Raw genomic sequence first — 25,207 nt, 5'->3', positions numbered from 1 at the left:
CTCCCAGTGGGGCATTGCACACCTCTCCAGAGAGAGGTCCCAGGCCACTTCTTCTTTCCCGCAGAGACTGCAACACGCTGCCCTTTGTTTTAGTTCTCCCGCCCCCAACCCCAAGCCCAAGTCATATATCCCTTTCAGCAAACCGCGGAGGTGAGTACTGAGAAGCCCATTTCACAGTTGAGTACACCAAGGCAGGGAGAAGGGAAGTCATGTTGGGGAGACAGGGTACATGTCTGAACCTGGGGGCCCAGAGCCTGGATTCAGAGCCAGGCTGCCTGCAGCTGAATTCTGGCCACATCCCAGTGTGTGGGCTCAGGCAAGTGACCTAACCGTTCTGTGCCTCAGTTTTCCCCACCTGCAAAATGGGGATGGGATTTAAAAAGAGCGTCAGTGTGGGATTACATGGGTTGACAGCCTTGGGCCCTCAGAGGATGCCTGACTCATAGTGCCAGGTAAGCACCACTGGGCGTTGAACTCCTATCTGTCCTGATAGTAAGCAACATGCTTTACGTGGGTGCCCCTCCCAGCTCCATGCTGCACAGGCGGGGATCTGTGGGCCGGAGAGGAACAGTCGTTGGCCCAGCGCCAGCCAATGGCTTGGGACCACCAGTTGGGGAGAAGGCTTTCCTGGGGCTTCTGTTCTCACCAGGACCCTTTTCCCACTCCCTCCTAGAGCACATGATGGGCTCAGAGCAGATTGCCTAGTTTGCTCATCCTCCTTTCCTGCTACTTTGGGGGGTGGGGGGCAGGTGGAGAATAAGACAGCCTGGCTGGCATGGCTCAGTGGTTGAGCATCGACCTATGAACCAGTAGGTCATGGTTTGATTCCATCCCTGGTCAGGGCACATGCCCTTATGGGCTCCATCTCTGGAGGGAGGTGTGCAGGAGGTAGCCAATCAATGATTCTCATCATTGATGTTTTTCTCTCCCTTCCTCTCTGAAATCAATAAAAAATATATTTTAAAAAACGACAAAAGGGTTGGGACACTGGGTGAAAGAGGTGATGGGACTAAGAAGCACAAACTGGTAGTTACAAAATAGTCAGGGGGGCAGAAGTAAAGCATAGGGAGTATAATCAATAATATGGTCATAACTATGTAGGAACACGATGTAAAGTATATGATTGTCTAACCACTAAGCTGTACACCCAAAACCAATACATAAAAAAAGAAATAAAACACCATGAACAAAATGACAAAAATAACACATGCTAGCTTTAAGAAGTTGAATTGATACAAAATGTTAATCACCTGTGTCCTACTTTGTCCAGCTCTGCCCACCTGAGGTCACCAATGAGAACAGTGTGGAATGTTTTCTTCCACCATATTTTCCATGCTCAGGTAGATCATGCTTATACCCACGATATCACAGAATGGCACACCAGGCATCTCCAAGCATTTTTCCTGAATTACCTCATCATCTGCTCCCAGCAGGTTTGTGAGGTAGATGTTATTACTAACCCCCTTTACAGCCAAACAAACAAGCCCAGAGGCATTTTCTCCCTTTGAAGATGGTGACGCTAGGGTTTAGCCACTGGCTTCCTAGCTCCAGAGATTAAGTTCTAAACCATATATTCCACTACCTACAAACATATATAAGGACAAATATCTATAATAATAAAAGCGTAATATGCTAATTAGACCAGACAACCTTCCGGAACACCTACTGGATGAAGCTGGGGCTTCGAGGGCCAAGGAGGCCACTGCAGCGGGCGAGGCCCAAGGCAGAGAGGCAGCGGCGGTGGGGGCCAAGCCCCTTGCACAAATTTTGTCACCTAATATTTCATGCACAGTACTCCAAGTTACTACATCTAGTTTATTCTTCTTTTAATGTATAATACACAATTTTATTTAAAGTTTCCAAACTTGCAGAATGCTACCTTTTTTGGGGTACATAAAATAGGTACTAAGAAATTAAACAACCAATTTATGATAGTGGTTACCTTTGATGGAGGGAAATAGGACTGAGAAAGGGTACACAGAGGTCCCCAAATGCAATGCTTATTTTCTATTTTTTGGGGGTAATGCTTATTTTCTTAAAAACCAGATGTACACACAGCCTTTTATCTACATCCTTTCAAGTATTTAATACTTTAAAAAATCAATTTTTAAGAGAATGGTAGCAACGTGGTGAGAGTATAGCTAAGGAACAAAACTGGTCCACTACATTTCCCTCCCCCGCCCCACCCTAAAAAATAAAAGTCTTTTAGTAAACCTGTGCCAGTTTCAGATACTTGGCAAATACTTTCAGCAATCCTATATGTTTTGTAGTAGGTCTATTTTTATAGATGAAGCCAGATGTTAAGATATCATTGTTAAATGGTCTACCAAATATTTGAATGCAGGTATTTAATCAGTTTGCGAACCAGGAAGGAGTAATTTCTCTTCAAAAGGTTTGAACTATGCACTCCATAATCATTCTGTGACAAAAGAAGTTAGTTGTACATTTCAAGGATGGTGGGAAAAATGGTTAAGGGACAGGAATCAATGTAAGGAAGGGTTAGCATTAGCAAGGTCCTCGAGGTGGGAAGAAACAGAACCACAGCACTGGTGGCTATAATAGCCTTGAACAATACAATTCTCTAAAAAAGTAACCAAGAATTGGCAGTTTGTTAACTGTACAGAAGGAAGGATGAGTAAATTATGAGTGAATATCCCTAAGTTTCTTCCTGAAGTGAGAATTACTGGCTGTCTCAGATTTGGCAGCCAAGGGGCCTGTTGTTAGCCGAATGAAACGAATCCGTTGTATCCCAGTGAAATGGAAGCAGGACATCATTCTCAGTCAGAAGTCAATTTGTGCTTCTCCAGGATAGCCTGCCACAAAGGAAAGGTACATACAATACTTTTAGTGACTGTCTTTGGGGAAGTCATTTAACCTATTTGGTCGCCAACATTCACATCACTAAAATAATACTCCCATAGGAACCGAGAAGATTGGATTCAATAAAATGTCTATGAATTTTAGATCCAAAAGTCTTCCATGATGTTAATCTTTCTAACATTCCTTCTAGGGGTAATATCACTTACTCATTTCAGATTCTTGCTTCTAAGTTACTTGGAGCCTTCCTAGTCCATGCTTTACCCTCGCCCATATTAACAACCTAAACCCGGAAAATTTGACTTTACTCTTCTTGGGACTTCTATAGCATTATTTGTATTCATCATAAACTGGGTAATCACAAGTATGTTTGCCTGATACAGTTCTGGTTTTCACTCATTGTCTTAGCATGATTAAGACTACCCTAATCATCATTTACTTTGTAGATTAAAGTGTGTGAGAGCAGAGTGTTTGCATCCTATATAATAAAAGCCTAATATGCTAAGTGTCCGGTTGACTGGTTGGCCATTCAACCAAGCAAAGTGTAATATGCTAATGATATGCTAAGGCCGCTCCACTGCTCCCTATGACGTGCACTGACCACCAAGGGGCAGACTCTCCATCTGGTAGGTTAGCTTGCTGCAGGGTCCCTTTGTTTGGGACTGAGTGATACGGGCCGGACACGCCCTGGAGCCCTTACACAGTCCCTCCCCAGCTGGCCAACCTCCTGTGTTCCTCGGCCTGGCCTGCACCCTCCTGCAATCCGGTATTCCGCAGGGGATGTCGGAGAGCTGGTTTCGGCCGGACAGCAGAATGACTGGTGGCAGATGCTCAATGCAGGAACTGCTCCCTGGTGGTCAGTGTGCTCCCACAGGGGGAGCACAGCTCAGCCAGAAGCTGGGCTCATGGCTGGCGAGTGCAGTGGCGATGGCGGGAGCCTCTCCCACTGGCTCCGTGGCAGCACTAAGGATGCCGGACTGTCGGCTTAGGCCCCCTCCTCTGGATGTCAGGCGGACATCCCCCGAGGGCTCCCAGATTGGATGTCAGTTGGACATCCCCCGAGGGCTCCCACATTGGATGTCAGTCGGACATCCCCCGAGGGCTCCCAGATTGGATGTCAGGCGGACATCCCCCGAGGGCTCCCAGATTGGATATCAGTCGGACACACCCCCTCCCCCCCCCCCCCCGCCCCCTGTGCACAAATTTCATGCACCGGGCCTCTAGTTGTACCTAATAGCCCAAATCCTTCCCTTCATAAGGTAGCTTCCGATGATATACAAAGTGTGATCATTTCATCACATCCGTTATGCAATCTCTCCAATCCTCTATCAAGCTCTTAGGTGTCAAAATGTAACCAACGTGCACTGACTCTCATAAAGGAAAGATAAGGTCCAAAGTGTTCAGAAAGATTGCAGGTTAGAGAAGGAGCTGATTATTAAATAAAGAAGAATCAGCATGTGATCACGGTTAACATCTGGGAAAGAAACTGAAAACAAGAAACTTAACAATTCAGTTGTCGTCTCTGAAGACAAGAAGGTCCTAGACAATAGGTGGCAAAGGCCTGCAGTGAGCTCTAAGGGGTCAATGGGAGATAAAAGAGGACATAGGTAATACTTTCAACAATAAAGATTTAAAAAAAAGTTCTTAACAGAGAGCCTGGTGCAGACAATACTTTCCTTCTTACAGGAAGGGAAAAGGCTGAGATGTTAAGGGGTCACCTGTGGCCCTAAATCTTTTCAGTTGAAGCTGAGGTCTTAAGAGAAATAAATCTGCTTTCATTTCTAAAGTCTTCATGCTTTCTGGGTGGGGGGAGAGAACAAGCACCCACTGAGTTCATCCCACAAGAAGCCATCACTTTATTAATGATAGACACAGTGCACATTTGGAACCAAGCTGCAGTAACCTTTTGAGGCACACAAAACAGGTCCTCCTTTTTAGGTGCTTACACTGTTAATTCCGTAACAGCATTTACATTCCCATGATGTTGTTCTTCAGGGCTCGGGCTGCCTTTGCTCTTGACACATTTGCTTGTGACACGACCAATTCTATGTCCTTAACTTCCACACCTGTTTCATCGGCCTCTTCCTCTTCACGCTCCTCTTGCAAGTTGGAGCCTGTGGGTTTTCTTGAATGTTTGGGACAGCTTCACCTTGAACTTTGACTTTCTCGGCAGCTGCTAGCTGTGCTCGCTGAGATCAATCCTCGATCTTGGCTTCCCCCAAACTATGTGGGTATCGGAAGCAGGGCTCTTGTAGACATCTGGCTTTGTCAGGACAAAGAGGAGGTTCTTAGATCTCCGTGTGGTGACCCTGATAAACTCTGTAACCTGTCGAAGACCCCGTATGGACACAGCCTTCTGTGCCTTCTTTCCACTCCGGCTCTGTTTTGCTTCAGGGACTGGTTCTTCATTGATTTCAGCCGCCGCTGCCAGCTGGGCTTGTTGTGTGGTTGCCTGTGTGGAATCTTGTTCCTCGAGCTCTGGTACTGATTCATCACTGTCAGATTCTGTCCCAGACCCTGTCTCAGCCTGGGGCTGTGGCAGCTCTTGCTCTGTAGCAGGGACAGTTTCTGTGGCCTCACTGGATAGGGCCAACGGGGGCTCGCAGGCTGGGGAGGGACTGTGGGAGGGTCCCAGGGCGTGTCCTGCCCCTCTCTCCCAGTCCCATTGGCCAGAGCCCAGCAGCAAGCTAACCTACCGATCAAAGCGTCTGCCCCCTGGTGGTCAGTGTCCGTCATAGCATCTGGTTGAGCGGTCGACCATTCGGACACTTAGCATATTATGCTTTTATTATCTGGGATGGGCATGAAGTGATAGCTCTTTGTAACTTTAATGGGCATTTTTATGGACACTCAGGAGAATGAGTATTTTTCTATGTTTTTTTTAAATTAAATCTTTATTGTTCAGATTATTACATTTGTTCCTCTTTTTTTCCCCCCATAACTCCCCTCCTCCCAGTTCCCGCCCCACCCTCCGCCCTCACTCCCCACCCACTGTCCTCATCCATAGGTGCACGATTTTTGTCCAGTCTCTTCCCACATCTCCCACACCCCTTTCCCCCCCAAGAATAGTCAGTCCATTCCCTTTCTATGTCCCTGATTCTATTATAATCAACAGTTCATTCTGTTCATCAGATTATTTATTCACTTGATTCTTAGATTCACTTGTTGATAGATGCATATTTGTTGTTCATAATTTGTATCTTTACCTTTTTCTTCCTCTTCCTCTTCTTAAAGGATACCTTTCAGCATTTCATATAATCCTGGTTTGGTGGTGATGAACTCCTTTAGCTTTTCCTTATCTGTGAAGCTCTTTATCTGACCTTCAATTCTGAATGATAGCTTTGCTGGATAAAGTAATCTTGGTTGTAGGTTCTTGGTATTCATCACTTTGAATATTTCTTGCCACTCCCTTCTGGCCTGCAGAGTTTCTGTTGAGAAATCAGCTGACAGTCGTATGGGTATTCCCTTGTAGGTAACTGAGTTTCTTTCTCTTGCTGTTTTTAAGATTCTCTCTTTGTCTTTTGCTCTTGGCATTTTAATTATGATGTGTCTTGGTGTGGTCCTCTTTGGATTCCTTTTTTTTGGGGTTCTCCGCGCTTCTTGGACCTGTAAGTCCATTTCTTTCACCAGGTGGGGGAAGTTTTCTGTCATTATTTCTTCAAATAGGTTTTCAATATCTTGCTCTCTCTCATCTTCTGGCACCCCTATAATTCTGATGTTGGTACGCTTGAAGCTGTCCCAGAGGCTCCTTACACTATCCTCGCATTTTTGGATTCTTTTTTCATTTTGCTTTTCCAGTTGGATGTTTTTTGCTTCCTCGCATTTCAAATCATTGACTTGATTCTTGCGCTCCTCTGGTCTGCTGTCGGGCGTCTGTATAATATTCATTATTTCATTCCGTGTATGTTTAATTTCTAGTTGGTTCCCCAATATAAGATCGAGGGTCTTATTAGTTTTCGTGTAGATCTCATTAAGTTTATCGGCAGCTTCTAAACAGTTCTTTTTTTTTGAAACTGATTTATTTTTATTTATTTATTTTTTAATTAAATCTTTATTGTTCAGATTATTACATTTGTTCCTTTTTCCCCCCCCCCATAACTCCCCTCCTCCCAGTTCCCGCCCCACCCTCCGCCCTCACTCCCCACCCACTGTCCTCATCCATAGGTGCACGATTTTTGTCCAGTCTCTTCCCACATCTCCCACACCCCTTTCCCCCCCAAGAATAGTCAGTCCATTCCCTTTCTATGTCCCTGATTCTATTATAATCAACAGTTCATTCTGTTCATCAGATTATTTATTCACTTGATTCTTAGATTCACTTGTTGATAGATGCATATTTGTTGTTCATAATTTGTATCTTTACCTTTTTCCTCCTCTTCCTCTTCTTAAAGGATACCTTTCAGCATTTCATATAATCCTGGTTTGGTGGTGATGAACTCCTTTAGCTTTTCCTTATCTGTGAAGCTCTTTATCTGACCTTCAATTCTGAATGATAGCTTTGCTGGATAAAGTAATCTTGGTTGTAGGTTCTTGGTATTCATCACTTTGAATATTTCTTGCCACTCCCTTCTGGCCTGCAAAGTTTCTGTTGAGAAATCAGCTGACAGTCGTATGGGTATTCCCTTGTAGGTAATTGAGTTTCTTTCTCTTGCTGTTTTTAAGATTCTCTCTTTATCTTTTGCTCTTGGCATTTTAATTATGATGTGTCTTGGTGTGGTCCTCTTTGGATTCCTTTTTTTTGGGGTTCTCCGCGCTTCTTGGACCTGTAAGTCCATTTCTTTCACCAGGTGGGGGAAGTTTTCTGTCATTATTTCTTCAAATAGGTTTTCAATATCTTGCTCTCTCTCATCTTCTGGCACCCCTATAATTCTGATGTTGGTACGCTTGAAGCTGTCCCAGAGGCTCCTTACACTATCCTCGCATTTTTGGATTCTTTTTTCATTTTGCTTTTCCGGTTGGATGTTTTTTGCTTCCTCGCATTTCAAATCATTGACTTGATTCTTGCGCTCCTCTGGTCTGCTGTCGGGCGTCTGTATAATATTCGTTATTTCAGTCCATGTGTGCTTAATTTCTAGTTGGTTCCCCAATATAAGATCAAGGGTCTTATTAGTTTTCGTGTAGATCTCATTAAGTTTATCGGCAGCTTCTAAACAGTTCTTGAGAGACCTTAAAAGTGTGGTTCTGAACTCTATTTCTTCCATTGACAATTTTGTCCTGTTTCTTTGTCTCCGCATTTTGTTATGCTTCCTTGGTGCACCCCCTAGTGGTCTTTGTTCGCAGTCTTATAGTTAAATCTTGATTGTTGTAGCTAATTCCAGGGAGGGTTTGACCTCCAGGCCAAGTGGCTATGAGAATCAGCTGTGTCAGCAGTGAGAGAACTTCTGTCCTCTAGGGAGGTGCTAATCTAGCCTTTGCCTGAGGCTGTCCGGCAAATGCCTCTGTGCAGGGCTTGGGCGGGGCGGGTCGCACAGGATCAACAGGGTGGGCCAGAGAGAGCAGTTATGGCGGCTCTCAGTCCTGTCCCAAGGGGCTCTGCCTCTCTGAGTCCCAGCACCCGCTGCAAAGCTCGGAGAGAAAGCTGCACTTGCTCTGACCGAAGCCAGACAGTCCCGCTTCTCCCGTTTGAGTCTGGGTCCCTAAAGACTCGCCCGGATCTGGTGCTCAGAGTCTGCGACTCCCTCCCGATTGAAAACAACAACCGCGCCCTCCGCCGCCAGCCCGCTCCGCGCACTCCGCACCTCAGAATTTGACTTCAGTACTGCACCTCCTCTGAGTGTCCGTGTGCGTTTCTCTTTCCTCCTAGTTGTAGGACTTCCACTCAGCCAGCGTTCCTGTGGTTCTGGGTGATGTCCCTTCCGTTTTTTGGTTTCACTTTTGAAGTAGTTGTTCAAAGCAGCAAACTCCGGCGTTAACCTATGCCGCCATCTTGGTTCTCCTCTATTTTTCTATGTTTGCTGTCCATTTGGATTTGAATTTGGATTTATCGATTGCCTGTTCATCTCCCTTGTCCATTTAAAAAATAAATTGGGGTGTTTTGCTGTTCTGTTGTCAATTTGGAAAATGGAGAAAAGAAGGCCATAACTGGTATTGCTGAGTTGTTGGATATGTACATTTTGTGTCTCAGTTCTTTTTAAAAGCATGACAGATAACGTACATACAGAACAGTGTTCAGATGTACTTTTTGTAGAGTTAATAGAACAAATTTATAGAGTTAATAGAATTAGTAGAGTGGAGAGCTCTATTAATTTTCACATCGTGAACACACCATGTATCCAGCACCCAGAGCTACGTTTATGAATAGATATTGCCAAATACCACATCAAAAAAGTGTTCGTATTTCTTTTCCACAGCCATGTGATCAGTTTTAAAATGCTTTACCCACCCAGGGAATGGTATCTTATTAGTGTTTTATCTGCATCATCTTGAACATCAGAGAGGGTTTCATCTTTTTACATATTCATGACTGCAGCATCTTCTGCAAACTGTTAATCTTTTAAAAATATTTTTATTGATTTCAGAGAGGAAGGGAAAGGGAGAGAGAGAAACATCAATGATGAGAGAGAATCACTGATTGACTGCCTCCTGCATGTTCCCTGCTGGGGATCGAGCCCACAACCCTGGCCTGTGCTCTTGACCAGATTTGAACCAGGATACTTCAGTCCGCAGGCTGTGGCTCTATTCACTGAGCCAAACTGGCTAGGGCTGTTCATCTTTTCAAATCATTTTCCTGTTGGGTTTTTTATTTTACACTTTCTGTGTTTCCTATAAGGCCTTAAGAAATCTCTCCACACCAAGATGATAAATCTTTGTCTATTTAAAAAAAATATTGTTTTTTTTGTGTGTGTGTGTTACTTTTACACCTCTACTTTGGCTAGCATTTATAATTGTATATGGTGTGAGGTAGGGATCTAACTTTGTTTCCAAATGGCTGGTCATTTGTCCCAACACCATTTATTAAATAGACTTGGTTTTAAATTTTATTTTATTGATTTTAATTATTATTTTTTAAAAATTCTCACCCCAGTATATTTTTCCATTGATTTTTTTTTTTAAAGATAGAGTAGAAGAAAGAGAGAAGGACAGAGAGAAATATTGATGTGAGAAAAACACATGGATTAGTTGCCTTCTGCACATGCTCTGACCAGGGCCCAGGCCTTGGAGGAGCCTGCAACCGAGGTATGTGCCCTTGACCAGAATCGAACCCGGGACCCTTTGGTCTGCAGGCCGACGCTCTACCCACTGAGCCAAACCAGCTAGAGAAGACCTGGTTTTAAATTTTAGCTCTACCACTTATTAACTGGATGATCTCAGGCAACTGGTTAGCATTTGACATAATTGACCACTTCCTTCTCGAAATACTCTCTTCCCTTAGCTTCGGTGTCATAAGACTGTCTTGATTTTCCTTCTGCTTCTCTGGCTGGTCTTTTGTTCTCCCTTTCACTCATTCTTCTCTGTTTGTTATACTTTTCCTGCCAGGTGATCTTATCCAGGTAATGGCTTCAGCCACCACTGAAATGCAGACAACTTCCAGGTTTTTATGTCCAGCCTAGAACTTTCACCTGAATTCTGGATCTGTGTGTTCACCCGTGTACTTGACATCTCCACTTGGATGTCCCAGAGGAACATAAAATGTAAGATTCCCCAAATGGCTCATGAGTTATTCTTCCAAAATGAATCCTCTTGCAGGAGTCCCTATCTAAGGGAATTATAAGATCACCTTCCAGTTACAAAAGCCATACATCTGAGCACCATCCTTGACCAACCTCTATTCTCTTCCCTCTTGTTTCTTGCACCCAAACCAATGGCCAGTATGTAGCAGGTGCTCAATAAATACCAAATGATTAAATGAATATTCAGTTCACCTCTAAGTCATGTTGCTGTTGCCTCCTAAAACTTTTACGAATTAAACTTCTTTTTTCTGTTTCCACTATCTTCACCCTGCTCTTGTCACCATCTCCTAGCACCTGGAGTTTGCGCCCACCTGCTCAGTGACCTCCCAGCATGTACCCTGGCCCCTGTGAGGCCAAAGCTCAGATCTGATCACGTATTTCCTGAAGGTCACCTTCAGAAATGAGTCACATTTTAAAAAAATATATTTTATTGATTTTTTACAGAGAGGAAGGGAGAGGGATAGAGAGTTAGAAACATCGATGAGAGAGAAACATCCATCAGCTGCCTCCTGCACACCCCCTACTGGGGATGTGCCGGCAACCAAGATACATGCCCTTGACCGGAATCCAACCTGGGACCTCTCAGTCCGCAGGCCGACGCTCTATCCACTGAGCCAAACCGGTCAGGGCATGAGTCACATTTTTCTGTGGCATCTCATGACTCTCAGGAAGGGTCCCGAGCTCCTCACCATGGCTGCCTTCACCTGCCTCACCTCAATCACTCCCTCTTCCTGCGTCCCCCAGCCACCTGCCCTTCTGGCTGCCCTTGAAGATGCTTTGACTGCCCTGCCCCTGAGGGGACTTTTGTACACACGGTGCACAGTTTCAAACAGAGGAAGCTTGTGAAATCCAGGAACTTTGCATCTTAGCCTTAAGGTTACAAAACACTCAGCTAGTCTTTCGTAAATACCTGCACGTCAGGTTCCTTCATGATAGTAAGACTGTAATTATTAGCCAGGGATGGCGGTGAAGTCTTCCCTTGTTAGAATTTTATCTAGTCTGCATCTTATCAGCCTAAAATTGTGACACGCACTTGTGAGCGTTCACTGAACCGTTAGTCATTGGGCAATTGTTCTATTGCCTTTAATCTTGGGATTTTCCAGTAGGAAATTAAATTATATTTACTCCCTGCATGCTTCAGGAAGTTAACATTTTAAATATTTAACTTATCTACTGCCTTTATTTGGTCGTGTTATAGTTAATTCAGCCAGTATAAAAACTCACCAGGTTCTCTTGCAGTTAGCAAACAACACGTGTTTTCTTTGTTGTATCGACAATGATAGAAATAAGATTAAATGGTGATTATAGCCAGGGCAAGTGTAGAACACAATGCAGAATTTTAATTTTTTCCCTTGACGTTCCCAAGCCTGGAATGCTCACCCTGCTTACTTTCCTTTCCCCGGCCTAATTGTCACTGACTATTCTTCCCTGTCACCTCTGAGGAGGTGACAAGTCCCATTATTTGCTTTCCCTACATGGTTTCTGCTTTTTCTTCATATTTATCATAACTGTGGTTATTAACTTAAGTGTGCAATCTTTTGATTAATTTCTGTCTCTCCTACTGTACAGGGAGGTCTATAAGTAGGGTCACGGTATACTTTATTGTCCAAACAATGACACTTGAGAGTAAAAGAGGGAGGAGCTATTGTTTATTCTGGGTCAATAGGTGTACCTTGACCGTCCCAACTAACCCAGGATGGGTAATTTCCCCGCTTAAAGACAAAGAAGGGGCTATCATGTCCCCTCTCCCTTCTCATTACATCTCCCGTTCCTAGCACATAGTTGGAGACAAAGACCTGTGAGTATCATCTATTAAGCCACCCTTACTTTCTCCATCTGTGAAATGGACTTAAGGACAGCCCGTTCCCCACAGGGCAGTTGTAAGCGTCAGGCTGCCCTGGTAAGCGTGTTCCTGAACAAGTGTACAGATGGAGGCCTCCGCACCCTATTGCTAAGTACGTACAAGTTAGAATTAAGCTAACGGCGGCTGAACACAATGCGTTTCCCTCTTCACAAAAGCACCTGCGAAAAGGCAAAGCAGAAAGATGCGTGCAGAGCAACTGTCCACACCCAGTGACTGTGGATGAGGCACTTTCAGAAGGGATTTCCTTTTGCGCTGGAGGCCGTGGTGCACTCTGGGGGGCTGGTGGGAGGAGGGGAGCAGGCAGCCTTCTCCCACAGTTGTTGCCTCGGTCCCTCTTTTGGTCATTTGGGAAACTCACACGATAAATACCCATTTTTCCTTCTTCTCTATGGGGGAGGGGACTGCTCCCTTTTGCTCCTGTCTGGGGTCCACCCACCCCCCAATGCCTCTGTTCACAAGGTGCCCTCAGAAACCCTGCAGACCGCGTCCTAGGAAGTTCCTCCGCGGAACTGAGGCGGGAAGACTCCGTTGGAACCTGGAATGCCTTGGAATTTTTTTTTTTTTTTAACCCTCACTGGAGGATATTTCCCCACTGACTTTTAGAGTGAGTGGAAGAGGAGAGAGGGAGAGGGAGAGAGAAACATCAATGTGAGAGAGATACATTGAATTGTTGTCTTCTGCAAGGAAGCGGGGATTGAGCCTGCAACCCAGGTACGTGCCCTTGACCAGGAATCAAACCCCTGACCCTTCAGTCCATGGGCCAATGCTCTAACCACTGTGAAAACTGGCCAGGGTAGAATTCCTGGAAGCTTCTGGAGAGCAGGCTGCTGGCTCCCAACTTGCAGCCCACCCCTCTTCTTTTTCAAATCTCCTCCATCTTATCATGGGCCCTCCAGTGCACCCCACTCGCCTGCCCCAGATCTGTCTACAGCCCCTGAAATAGGGGCCCCCTTGGGTTTAGGGGCACATGCCTGTCCCCCTTGCATCACTGACTCAGGGAAAAGGCCCACACAGGTTCTGGGAGGAGGCTAGGGGCTGCCTGTTCTGGGAATTCTGGGGTCTTGAGGCCCAGAGCATGTCCAGAGCAAGGGACCCATTTTGCTTCTGGGGATCCCTCGTCCTGTGGGGGAGACTCAGGCCTGAGTCTAAGGGCAGGATGGATGCTAATTCCTTTCCACACAACTTACTGACCACCTACTGTGTGCTCCGCCTACCTGTTGAAGGTGCTGTGAACAAAACAGAAGTTCTTGCATCCACATGTGGGGAAGACAGACAGTAAATAATATCTACTAAAAATATATACTTATTGCACATGGTTGCCTATTAGCGTGGTGCCTGGCAGGTAAAGATGGCCAGGGAGCATCATCAGCTGTGACCTTGGGATTGGTCCCTGTGCTGGGGAAAGGTTGCAGCATCCTTCTTTGCTGTTGCCTCATTTGGCCGCCAGAGGGCTAGCAGCGGTGTTTGCTCTCTAATAACAGTATGAAGCAACTTAGAGCCAAGAGTATGGAAAGTCAGGCAGCACTTTGGTCCCTCAGATCTATCTGAGTCTATAGCACCATTAGCCAGGGGCGGGGGTAGGAGAGAGCGAGAGGCTTTTGCAGGCAGAGGGATCAGGGTGAGCCTGCCATGGAGGAGAGAAGGGGCAGGGCAGTGTTGTGGAACCATAAGAAACTCGATGTTGCTGGGGTGTAAAGGACCAGGGTGTGTGGGAAGCCAGGTCTGCAGAATTTCTGGGACTTGTCTGGCACACTGAGGGTCTCAACTTCATGCTGTGGGCACTGGGGAGCCATGGAAGAGCATATAAGGATGGGAGTGATGTGAGCCACTTTGCATTTAAAAAATATATATTTTTATTGATTTCAGAGAGGAAGGGAGAGGGAGAGAGAGAAACATCAATGATGAGAGAGAATCATTGACCAGCTGGTCCTGCACGCCCTTCACTGGGGATTGAGCCTGCAACCCAGGCATGTGCCCTGAGCGGGAATGGAACCATGACCTTCTGGTTCATAGGTTGACGCTCAATCTCTGAGCCACACCGGCCAGGCTCCAGGGCATTCTTGATGTCAGCTATGGCATTCTTCATTTTGAACTATTTGTTATTCATGGTTTCTATGTCCTTTTTCATGCTCACGTAGTTCTCATTAAGTTTCTTTTAGTTAGCACTAAGTTCCTTAAGTATCCTTATAACCATTACTTTGAACTCTATGTCTAACAAATTGCTTGCCTCCATTTCATTTAGTTATTTTTTGGAGATTCTTCCATCTGAGTATTGTTTCTTTGCCTCCCCACTTTATTGTCTCTTTGTGTTTGTTTCTATGTATTAGATAGAACGTCTCTGCCTCCTAGTTCTTGTGGGGTGGCCTTATATAATAAGTGTCCTGTGGGACCCAATGTTGCAGTCTTCTGGATCTGAGCCAGATGCTCTATGGAGCGAGAGCGCGGGCCCCTCGGGTCCGGCCGCTGTGGCGAGGACTGCCGCCGCCTGGCCAAGGAGGTGAGGGGGCGCCGGGGGCGGGGGCGGCCGGGGGCGCCGACCCGGGCCTCGGAATGGACCTCCGCGCTCCTGTCCCTTCCCTGCAGCTCGAGGAGGTGACGGCGTCTGAGCTGAGCCTGCGCGTCCTGGCTGAAGATGCTGAACTGCGAGTTGGCCGCCTACCGGAGGGGGTAGGGGCGGGTCCGGGGGGCGGGGGTAGGATGGAGGGTTAGGATGGAGGGTTAGGATGGAGGGGTAGGATACAGGGGTTGGATGGAGGGGTAGGATGGAGGAGTAGGAGGGAGGGCTAGGAGGGAGGGGTTGGATTGAGGGGCTGGATGGAGGGGTAGGAGGGCTACTGGGTTGCATGTGGCACACAGGACTCCAGTAGCTGGAAAAGGTGGGTGGGGTGTGAGATGGGCAGGGCTGGAGGCAGCATTCTGGAGGTGGGGCTGCTCGCAGGGACCAGGGGAAGGGGCGGGGCCTGAGGGTGGGGCATTGCCCTGCAGGTGGGAATCTGGTGATTTCTGCAGGTTTTTATTGGGGTTGGGGGTGGTGGTGGTGGGGAGGGAGATAATTGGGGAGGGAAAACTAGGAGCTGTGGGAGGCTCAGGACGGAGGGTCAGGTGCTTGGGGTCGTTAGGCTGCAGGGAAGTGACACGTGGTGTTTTGGAAGGGGCAGCGCGGCTCCGAGAGGGGCAGCCCTGGGATTAGGTCCTGTGGGGTCGTGTACAGACGCGAGGGCAGGACTGTCTGGAATTGATGGGCCTGAAGGTTCGCAGGTGGGGAAGCCGGGAAGAGGCCTGGGCAGGAGTGGCCGTGGCCAGTGGGGAAGCCGGGGAGAGGCCTGGGCAGGAGTGGCCGTGGCCGGCGGGGAAGCCGGGGAGAGGCCTGGGCAGGAGTGGCCGTGGCCGGCGGGGAAGCCGGGGAGAGGCCTGGGCAGGAGTGGCCGTGGCCGGCGGGGAAGCCGGGGAGAGGCCTGGGCAGGAGTGGCCGTGGCCGGTGGGGAAGCCGGGGAGAGGCCTGGGCAGGAGTGGCCGTGGCCGGTGGGGAAGCCGGGGAGAGGCCTGGGCAGGAGTGGCCATGGCCGGTGGTGAAGCAAGGAGAGGCCTGGGCAGGAGTGGTCGTGGCCGGTGGGGAAGCCGGGGAGAGGCCTGGGCAGGAGTGGCCATGGCCGGTGGTGAAGCAAGGAGAGGCCTGGCAGGAGTGGCGTGGCCGGTGGGGAAGCCGGGGAGAGGCCTGGGCAGGAGTGGCATGGCCGGTGGGGAAGCCGGGAAGTAGGCCTGGGCAGGAGTGGCCATGTCCTGTGGGGAAGCCGGGAAGAGGCCTGGGCAGGAGTGGCTGTGGCCGGTGGGGAAGCCGGGGAGAGGCCTGGGCAGGAGTGGCCGTGGCTGGTGGGGAAGCCGGGGAGAGGCCTGGGCAGGAGTGGCCGTGGCCGGTGGGGAAGCCGGGAAGAGGCCAGGGCAGGAGTGGTCGTGGCCTGTGGGGAAGCCGGGGAGAGGCCTGGGCAGGAGTGGCGTGGCTGGTGGGGAAGCCGGGGAGAGGCCTGGGCATGAGTGGTCGTGACGGTGGGAAGCTGACCGCGGGGTCCTGTGTTCCCAGGAGACGGGCTTCGCCGGTGGTGCTGCGCCCAGCCCGGGAGGACCGGGCGTCGTTGTCCAGGGAGCGGTCTACTTCATGTGGCCGCGGCGCCGCCTGCTCTTCCTCCCGGGAGAGTGGACTCCCTGCCCGCACCTCGCCCTCACCTTCAGGTCTTGCCAGCCCGCCCTGCCCGTGGGAGGAGGTGGGATGGAGGAGAGCGGTGGAGGCACCCCCTCCTAGGTGGTCGCTTGCCCCGTTTTGACCCCACAGCCTTCGTGAAAGCCAAGGAGAAGAAGCTGCGGGAGATCAAGATGAAGTGAGCATCCTTCCCCCTCACCGCCCGGTTCTCCCCCTGGACCTGCTCCTCCGGTCTGTCCCGTCTCCCACCTGTCACCCACCTGTCACCCGCTCTGTCTCCCCTGGCCTCGGTGACCTCAAGCGGTCACCTGCCTGGCTGTGGCCCCCAGGGCGCAGCGATGCCCTCCCCCCATTGGTTGGCGCACAGGCCTGCTTCTGCTTGCAGTTCCCCAGGCAGCAGCAGCGGAACCGAATGGGCAGCGGAGGAAGCGGGGACGGGCCGTCCATCTCCTGGGCTCGCCAGACTCGTCCCCCTGCTGCCGGGACCGGCCGAGGGGACGCGGCTAACCGCTCCCGGAACCGCAGCTCCTCCGGTAACCGGGCTGGACAGGCCGCCTGGCCAGCAGGTGGGCTGGGCGGGAGGGGGGGTGCTGGAGGCTCACTGTGTCCTCTCCCCCTAGTGGACAGTTTCCGCAGCCGCTGCTCGTCAGCCAGCTCCTGCAGCGAGTTCGAGGATTTCTCCGAATCCCTCTCTAGAGGGTAAAACTTGGGCGGGAGGAAGGACTGCCTCCTGGGGGAAACCGGGAACAGTCTTGCTGGGAAATGGAGAGATGGAGCTTTAAACCGAGGGGAGGGTGAGGTGGGAGAGGCCGAAGACCCCTCCCATCGACCCCATTCCTCCCACTACCATTCGCCGCCACTGTGGGAAGCCGCCCAGCTCCACAACCTTGAGTGGGTCCAATACGGTGAGTGGCTTTCCTCAGGCCCCGGGGAAAGTGGGGCAGCAGGAAGCCACCAGAACCCATGTTCCCTTCTCCCCGCGTCCAGGGTGGGGATCGGGCGCCTCTGAAGTCTCTGGACACAGTGCTTGGAGACCACAGGGTTGGAGGGAGGATGGGTGGCGAGGGGCAGAGGACACTGGTTAAGAGCCAGCTCTGGCCACAAATCGCCCCCCACAACCTGTGTGACTCCAAGATAGGTCCTCAGTCTCTGTGCCTCAGTTTCCTTTTTTAAAGTGTATTTTTATTGATTTCAGAGAGGAAGGGAGAGGGGGAGAGAGAAACATCAGTGATGAGAGCGAGTCAGTGATCAGCTGCCTCCTGCACGCCCCCCACTGGGGATCCAAACTGAAATCCGGGGCTGTGCCCTGACCAGAATCCAGTGGTGACCTCCTGGTTCATAGGTCCACGCTCAGCCGCTCAACCACTGAGCCACACCAGCCCGGCCTCAGTTTCTTTATCAGTTAAATGGGGATGGTAATAATACTCACTTCAGAGGATTTTGGTGAAGATACAAAGTTATAGGTGCCTAATAGGTGTCAGCTCTTATTTTTCCTGAGGTCCTTACGTTCAGAATTTCTGGTGGGATTTGGGGGGCAGGGGCAGAGGGAGAATTCATGACTCCTTTCGTGCCGCCCCCAGTTGCAGAAGTTCACCCCCATGGAACGTGGCCGTCGACCGAAGCATCTGGCCAGTTCTGGGGGCTGGGTCCCCATCAAAGGTGAGCCTGGGACTCCACATCTCCCCCTCCCATGCCCAGAGTCTGCTGGGGTGGTACTGAGGGCATTTATTGGGCCCCCGAGCTCCCTGTGGCTTCAGGCCCTCAGGGTCCCCCAAACCCACGTCTGCTCTCACAGAGTACAGCTCTGACTACCAGGCAACCGACATAGCAGAAATAGACGCCCGGTTGAAGGCCTTGCAGGAATACATGAACAGACTGGACACACGGTCATGACCTTGAGAAGGAGCACTGCCCCTCTATCCCTTACCCACCAATGGATTGGTATGGGGGGCGGGGCTGGTGTGTCCTTCCAGCCCCGCCCAGGCCCCGCCCCTCCTGGTGTTCTTGGGGTTCTCAGGTGTGTGAGGCCCCTACCCCTCTCCCTCTCCCAGGCATTGCATGCTGGGAGGGAGGGTCTGTGTATTTTGTAAATAAACATATTTACCCTTGGGATCCCTAAGCTTATGACTGAAGGGTAGGGGTGGAGGAGGGAGATATCAGGACTGGGGGGACCTGTGTGCATTTCTGGTCATGTCTGTGACTGGGAGGCAGGTTGGGGTTCAGCCTCAGGAAAAATCTTGCCCTTTAAAGCAGTGAAAGTTGGGGGACCTGCAGGGTGATAGTGAGCAGCCCATCCCCAGAGGGGTCCAAGCAGAGGTCCCGCACGGGAGGTCTTTGGCTGTGTGGTGGGGAGGGGGGCCTTGCAGCCTGGCTCACCGCCTGGGAGGACCCCCGAGCTGCTGCCTGTGACATCTGGGTGGCTTGCTGCTGAACCCTGCGCGCTGACCTGAGAACTCCGGGTTCTGAGCTGTGATGCTGCTCTGAGTTGGGATCTCTCGGGTGATGGTTCAGGGTTGGGGCCTCAGGGATCCGAGTACCAGCGAGGACAGCGTGCTGGGAGGTGGGTGAGAGTGGCTGAGGTCTTTGTGGGAGGGAGGCGGGGAGAGGAGGCGTGTGCCGGACACAGGAGCACAGTTTGAGTTGCACTTTTATTGGAGGGGAAGGCCAGGGGCTTCTGACAGGGGGTAGAGACGGTCAGGACCTCACTCCCTGTAGTGTGGCCACTCTTGGATGATATCGTAGAGCCGGTCGCCTGGAGAGAGCGTCTGCTGCACATCCCGGTGCCCTTTGACCTCATAGTTGGGAAGCAGAGCTCCCTGAGCCACTCCGCAAGCCAGCAGACTCTTGGCAGCCCGGATGGCCCGGGGATGGGGCGACCGCTCTGTGGGGGCAGAGGCAGGATTTAAGGTGGGGTTTCCTCGAAGGGCAGAGGTAGTGAGGGCAGTGGTTCCGCTTGTGCACTCCCGGCTTTGCCCGCTAGATCCCAGAACCCGGTCTGCCACTCCCCACCAGTGACTTAACCTCTCTGTGCCTCAGTTTCCCCATCTGTGAAAGGAGAGAATAGTGGCACCTGCCACAGAGCTCTGGGACCGTAAGACGAGTTAGTGTATGTAAAGCCCTCGGAATGGTGCCTGGCACAGCAGGTGCTGGCTGTCAGGATCATTGTCATTCTCCTCCTGGGTCCCTAGGCCAGTGGGCGGCAAACCCATTAGTCAACAGAGCCAAATATCAACAGCACTTCTTCAAAATAGACTCAGCCAGGCCGAAAACCAACTTCTGCTCATGGGCCACGAAGTTTCAATTGCACTGTACATGTGCGCCTGCACGTGGTATTTTGTGGAAGGGCCACACTCAAGGGGCCAAAGAGCCGCATTGCCGACCACGGCCCTAGGCCTTCGGGTCCTGCCCAACACAGTGATCTTGGCAAGCACTTCTTAGGTGGCAGGGCCTGGCCTGAGAACGTTTACATAGATTAACTAATCCTCATCCGAACCCTGTGGTTGACAGTTCTCATTATCCCAAAAGGAGGAAGTGAGACTCGGAAAAGCAGTCACTTGTCCAAGTCACAGCGCTTGTGGGTGGCAGAGCCTCTTAACTACACACCGTGCTGTGCCCCCCGGGCTTGGCGCCCTGTCCTGACCGGCGGGACAGCCACTCACCCATGAAGTTGCCCATGAAGGTGATGCCGATGGCTCTGGGGTTCCAGGTGGGCCCGCTGTGGTCACCCTTGATCTTCCAGCCCCGGCCCTCATACACCAGCCCGTCTTCTCCAATCAGGAAGCTGTGTGAGGGGTGAGGGAGACTGAGGAATGAAGGAGGGCTTCCTGGGAGAGGACTCCCTCCTCTGCTTGCCCTGCGCCTGCTCCAGCCACTCACAACTCCCCCCCCCTTCTTATCCCCAGTGGTAGTGGCCCCTAGATTGCCAAGCACAGCTCTGGATGCACCTTTTTCATCCACACAGCAGCCCTTGAGTCACTACTGCCCCATTCTATAGATAACCAGAGAGGTAGAGACACCTGCCCACAGACACACAGCCAGTCAGGGGCAGAGGCAGGATTTTCACCCAGGTCCTCATGAGCCCCACCCCCAGGATCTGAGGCCTTGCTCTCTCCTGCCTCCTGGAGGATGTGTTGAGCTCTTGATCTGCTGAGTCCTCATGTGAGGTCCCCTGAGGCAGGCACTGTTGTCACCACCCCCTTGAAGCTGAGGAAGCAGACTTAGAAAGAGAGGTGATGGCCCAAAGTCATGCCCCAGAGGCCCCTGCCTCAGAAATCTCCACTGAGAAGCTCAGAGCCCTCACCCCAGCCTGCCTCCTGCTTCCTGTTGCCTGCTGGGGGTCAGGACCAGGGACTGAAGGGCGGGGCCACAACCAGACACGTTCCCTGGAGCCCCAGCACCTGCCTCTGAGGTTCCCAATTCTGGCAGGTCCTTAAGACTTTCTCAATCAACGTGTCTTGATTGAGCGAGTCTGACCTGGCACATTGGAATTAACTAGAAGGTCAGCGTCTTTAGAGAAGCAGAACCTGCCTCCTCAGCCCCCCATGTCGGAACTACCGGATCTCAGGAAGCCAGACTCTCAGAATCTGGCTCTGAAGAGAACAGCAGTATCACAGTGGCCCTCGGGACTGGGCCAGTGCCGGCCCTGCTGTGTCCCCCCCTTTCCTGTGAGGTGGTCAGGCCAGAGGCCGTGGGGCCAGGCTCTGGTCATTACCCCCCCGGGAACGCAGAGAATCCGGACACGTGGAAACAAAACCTCTACGCTGAACCTGTGAATGGTAAACTCTTGAGCCTGATGCTCTCGGAAGCTTCTAGAGTTCTCCAGGTGAGGTTCCCAGATTCCCGGGCCTCACCACAGCCCCCCGCTGAGGCCCCCTAAGGCGGACCTGGGGGCCTGCATTTCCGTCAGGCGGTTCTGGTGCGCCCCGAATCTCCGAACCTGTCGGGCTCAGCCTGTTACCCTGGAATGGGCGGTGGTGGGCACGGGCCCCAGAGGCAGGTCTGATCAGTCCCCACCCTGCTTCTGCCCCGATTTCCGGGGGCTTCTTGTATCTAAGGAGGCTCCCTCCCTCCCGTGGCTCCTGCCTGCCTCAGTACAGCCAGAGTCCTCAGGGAGGGACAGGCCCTGTCGCCTGGCTCCTCCCATGGCTTCCCTGATTGCCTATCACTCCTCCCAGCTACCTCCAAGCCCTGAGCTCTGGCCTTCAGGCACCATGGGCTCACCCCCCCTCCTGGCCTTCCCCTCTGCCTGCCCCTAGGTTACTACCTCAGCCCCCGCACCCAGCCCACCTCAGAGCCACCATAACAGGAAGCCGGTCCCTCAGCCTGCCCTTCAGAAGGAGCCCGGCTCCTGAGGTCCCCCACAATCACTCTTGTTCATCACTTCTGCCACCATCCGAGTTCACTGTGCTGCCTGTTTCTCCCTGCCGAAATCCAGTCGGCTAGATTCCCACCCCAGCGTTCAGCAAGTGGCCCGGCGTGTGGCAGGTGCCTAACGGCATAGCCCACGGATTGGGGGCCCCCGCTACATGCCAGGGGTGTCCTAAGTGCTTCGCGTGTATGGGTTCAGTGATCAGGTGGACCAGTCCCGACTGCAGAGGAGGAGGCTGAGCGAGGTGACAGCCTGGCCGGGTCTCAGGCAGCCACAGCAGAGCTGGGGACCAGCACCAGCCTCCTATCACAGCCAAGCCTGGCCCTTCCTCCAGGGAGCTGAACTTGAACTTGAGCCCTTCCGCGCCTCCTAGCATCCTGTGCTGCCTTGCAGGCGCCCAGCCCCCTATGGTGACTGGAGAACCGGGGAGGAAGCTGCGCAGGTGTCAGCGGGGCGGCTCCAAGACCGGGGTGTGTGTGTATGGGGGGGTCCCGCCACCCTCCCGCTCCCCGCACTTACTTGTAGGCCACGTCGCAGTAGCCCCGTGTCCGCGCGTGATAGTGCTGCACGTTCTGCGCTTGCTGCAGGCACAAGGCAGGGGTGTCGCAGTGACCACCCACCGTGTGCGACACCACCACGTAGCGCGCCGGCAGTTCCAATTCCTGGGTGCACTCTGACGGCAGGGCCCTCCACTCTCTCCGGGGCACAATGGGGCCACAGCAGGCCTCCTCTTCTGTCGCCCCCTCCCTGAGTCCTTGGAGGGCGAGCAGGGCCCAGGCGAGCAGCGCGCAGAGCCGGGACATGGCGAGCAGGGCGCGCAGGGTCGGCTAGGAGCGCAGGGGTGCCGGGGGCTGCCTTTTATGCTGGGGCCTCAGGCGGGGAAAGCCTTGCTTCACACCCTGGCAGGTTACAGGGACCCCGGACTCTGCTTCCTTCTCCGTCTCAGCTGCAACAGGATGCGAGTGGTTGGGCCAGAGGGAAGGAGGAAAGGGGAACCCCGGAGAAAGTCAAGGGGCCGCCCCGTCAGCTGAGAGTGGGGGCGGGGAGCGGCGTACCGGCCCCTGGGCCCTTTGCCCTGTGGTTTCTGGAAGACCCAGGGCCTGGATCCTTGCCCGTTGTCTCCTCCCCATGGGGCATTGCACACCTCTCCAGAGAGAGGCCCCAGGCCACTTCCTCTTTCCCTCAGAGACTGCAACAGGCTGCCCTTTGTTTTAGTTCTCCCACCCCCAACCCCAAGCCCAAGTCATATAACCCTTTCAGCAAACCTTGGAGGTGAGTACTGAGAAGCCCATTTCACAGTTGAGTACACCGAGGCAGGGAGAAGGGAAGTCATGTTGAGGAGACATGGATTCAGAGCCAGGCTGCCTGCAGCTGAATTCTGGCCACATCCCAGTGTGTGGCTCAGGCAAGTGACCTAACCGTTCTGTGCCTCAGTTTTCCCCACCTGCAAAATGGGGATGGGATGTAAAAAGAGCGTCAGTGTGGGATTACATGGGTTGACAGCCTTGGGCCCTCAGAGGATGCCTGACTCATAGTGCCAGGTAAGCACCACTGGGCGTTGAACTCCTATCTGTCCTGATAGTAAGCAACATGCTTTACGTGGGTGCCCCTCCCAGCTCCATGCTGCACAGGCGGGGATCTGTGGGCCGGAGAGGAGCAGTCGTTGGCCCTGTGCCAGCCAATGGCTTGGGACCACCTGTTGGGGAGAAGGCTTTCCTGGGGCTTCTGTTCTCACCAGGACCCTTTTCCCACTCCCTCCTAGAGCACATGATGGGCTCAGAGCAGATTGCCTAGTTTGCTCATCCTCCTTTCCTGTTACTTTAGTGTGTGTGTGTGTGTGTGGGGGGGGTTGGGGTGCGGGGTGGAGGGTGGGGAAGACAGCCTGGCCAGCATGGCTCAGTGGTTGAGCATCGACCTATGAACCAGTAGGTCATGGTTTGATTCCATCCCTGGTCAGGGCACATGCTCTTATGGGCTCCATCTCTGGAGGGAGGTGTGCAGGAGGTAGCCAATCAGTGATTCTCTCTCATCACTGATGTTTTTTTTTCTCTCTCTTCCTCTCTAAAATCAATAAAAAATATATTTTAAAAAACGACAAAAGGGTTGGGGCACTGGGTGAAAGAGGTGAAGGGACTAAGAAGCACAAATTGGTAGTTACAAAATAGTCAGGGGGGCAGAAGTAAAGCATAGGGAGTATAATCAATAATATGGTCATAACTATGTAGGAACACGATGTAAAGTATATGATTGTCTAACCACTAAGCTGTACACCCAAAACCAATACATAAAAGAAGAAATAAAACACCATGAAAAAAATGACAAAAATAACACATGCTAGCTTTAAGAAGTTGAATTGATACAAAATGTTAATCATCTGTGTCCTACTTTGTCCAGCTCTGCCCACCTGAGGTCACCAATGAGAACAGTGTGGAATGTTTTCTTCCACCATATTTTCCATGCTCAGGTAGATCATGCTTATACCCACGATATCACAGAATGGCACACCAGGCATCTCCAAGCATTTTTCCTGAATTACCTCATCATCTGCTCCCAGCAGGTTTGTGAGGTAGATGTTATTACTAACCCCCTTTACAGCCAAACAAACAAGCCCAGAGGCATTTTCTCCCTTTGAAGATGGCGACGCCAGGGTTTAGCCACTGGCTTCCTAGCTCCAGAGATTAAGTTCTAAACCATATATTCCACTACCTACAAACATATATAAGGACAAATATCTATAATAATTAAAGCGTAATATGCTAATTAGACCAGACAACCTTCCGGAACACCTACTGGATGAAGCCGGGGCTGTGAGGGCCAAGGCAGCCACTGCAGTGGACGAGGGCCAAGGCAGAGGAGGCGGGGGCGGCAGCGGTGGGGGCCAAGCCCCTTGCACAAATTTTGTGCATTGGGCCTCTAGTTAAAAAAAACCATGCATATCACTTTGCCTTTTGTCACCTAATATTTCATGCACATTGTTCCAAGTTACTACATCTAGTTTATTCTTTTTTTTTAATGTATAATATACAATTTTATTTAAAGTTTCCAAACTTGCAGAATGCTACCTTTTTTGGGGTACATAAAATAGGTACTAAGAAATTAAACAACCAATTTATGATAGTGGTTACCTTTGATGGAGTGAAAGAGGACTGAGAAAGTGTAGACGGGGGTCCCCAACTGCAATGCTTATTTTCTATTTTTTTGGGGGGGGGTAATGCTTATTTTCTTAAAAACCAGATGTACACACAGCCTTTTATCTACATCCTTTCAAGTATTTAATAATTAAAAAAATCAAT

The 25,207-nt window shown here is 51.1% G+C and overlaps 2 protein-coding genes and 1 pseudogene across 4 annotated transcripts in view; 1 reads left to right on the top strand and 2 right to left on the bottom strand.

Moving 5' to 3' along the window:
- Nucleotides 1–18,658, top strand: part of CCDC61 (coiled-coil domain containing 61) — a 46,824-nt gene extending 28,166 nt beyond the window's left edge. The window contains exons 9-13 of one of the 3 annotated variants that reach the window (XM_059666087.1): nt 16,649–16,724; nt 16,940–17,079; nt 17,167–17,245; nt 18,127–18,205; nt 18,342–18,658. In XM_059666087.1, coding sequence (XP_059522070.1) covers nt 16,649–16,724; nt 16,940–17,079; nt 17,167–17,245; nt 18,127–18,205; nt 18,342–18,374 — 407 coding nt within the window. In that variant the 3' untranslated portion in view covers nt 18,375–18,658. Of the gene's footprint in view, nt 1–16,648; nt 16,725–16,939; nt 17,080–17,166; nt 17,246–18,126; nt 18,206–18,341 lie in introns of those variants that run through there. The other 2 variants (XM_059666085.1, XM_059666089.1) reach the window with 2 other exon arrangements.
- LOC132217172 (nascent polypeptide-associated complex subunit alpha-like) lies at nt 4,771–14,437 on the bottom strand (annotated as a pseudogene).
- Nucleotides 18,659–19,175: 517 nt separating the features above from the next.
- On the bottom strand, nt 19,176–22,905 carry LOC132216707 (peptidoglycan recognition protein 1-like). The gene is made up of 3 exons (XM_059666092.1): nt 22,434–22,905; nt 20,206–20,327; nt 19,176–19,427 (listed from the first exon to the last, which is right to left on the bottom strand). The coding sequence occupies exons 1-3, from the start codon at nt 22,715–22,717 to the stop codon at nt 19,249–19,251; spliced, it is 585 nt and encodes a 194-aa protein (XP_059522075.1). The 5' UTR covers nt 22,718–22,905; the 3' UTR covers nt 19,176–19,248.
- Nucleotides 22,906–25,207: the final 2,302 nt, after the last annotated feature.

The sequence above is a fragment of the Myotis daubentonii genome, chromosome 15 (genome assembly GCF_963259705.1).
Source record: "Myotis daubentonii chromosome 15, mMyoDau2.1, whole genome shotgun sequence".
Lineage (NCBI taxonomy): Eukaryota > Metazoa > Chordata > Mammalia > Chiroptera > Vespertilionidae > Myotis > Myotis daubentonii.
Note: the sequence above shows the minus strand (reverse complement) of the source record. Positions and strands in the feature narration are given on the sequence as shown.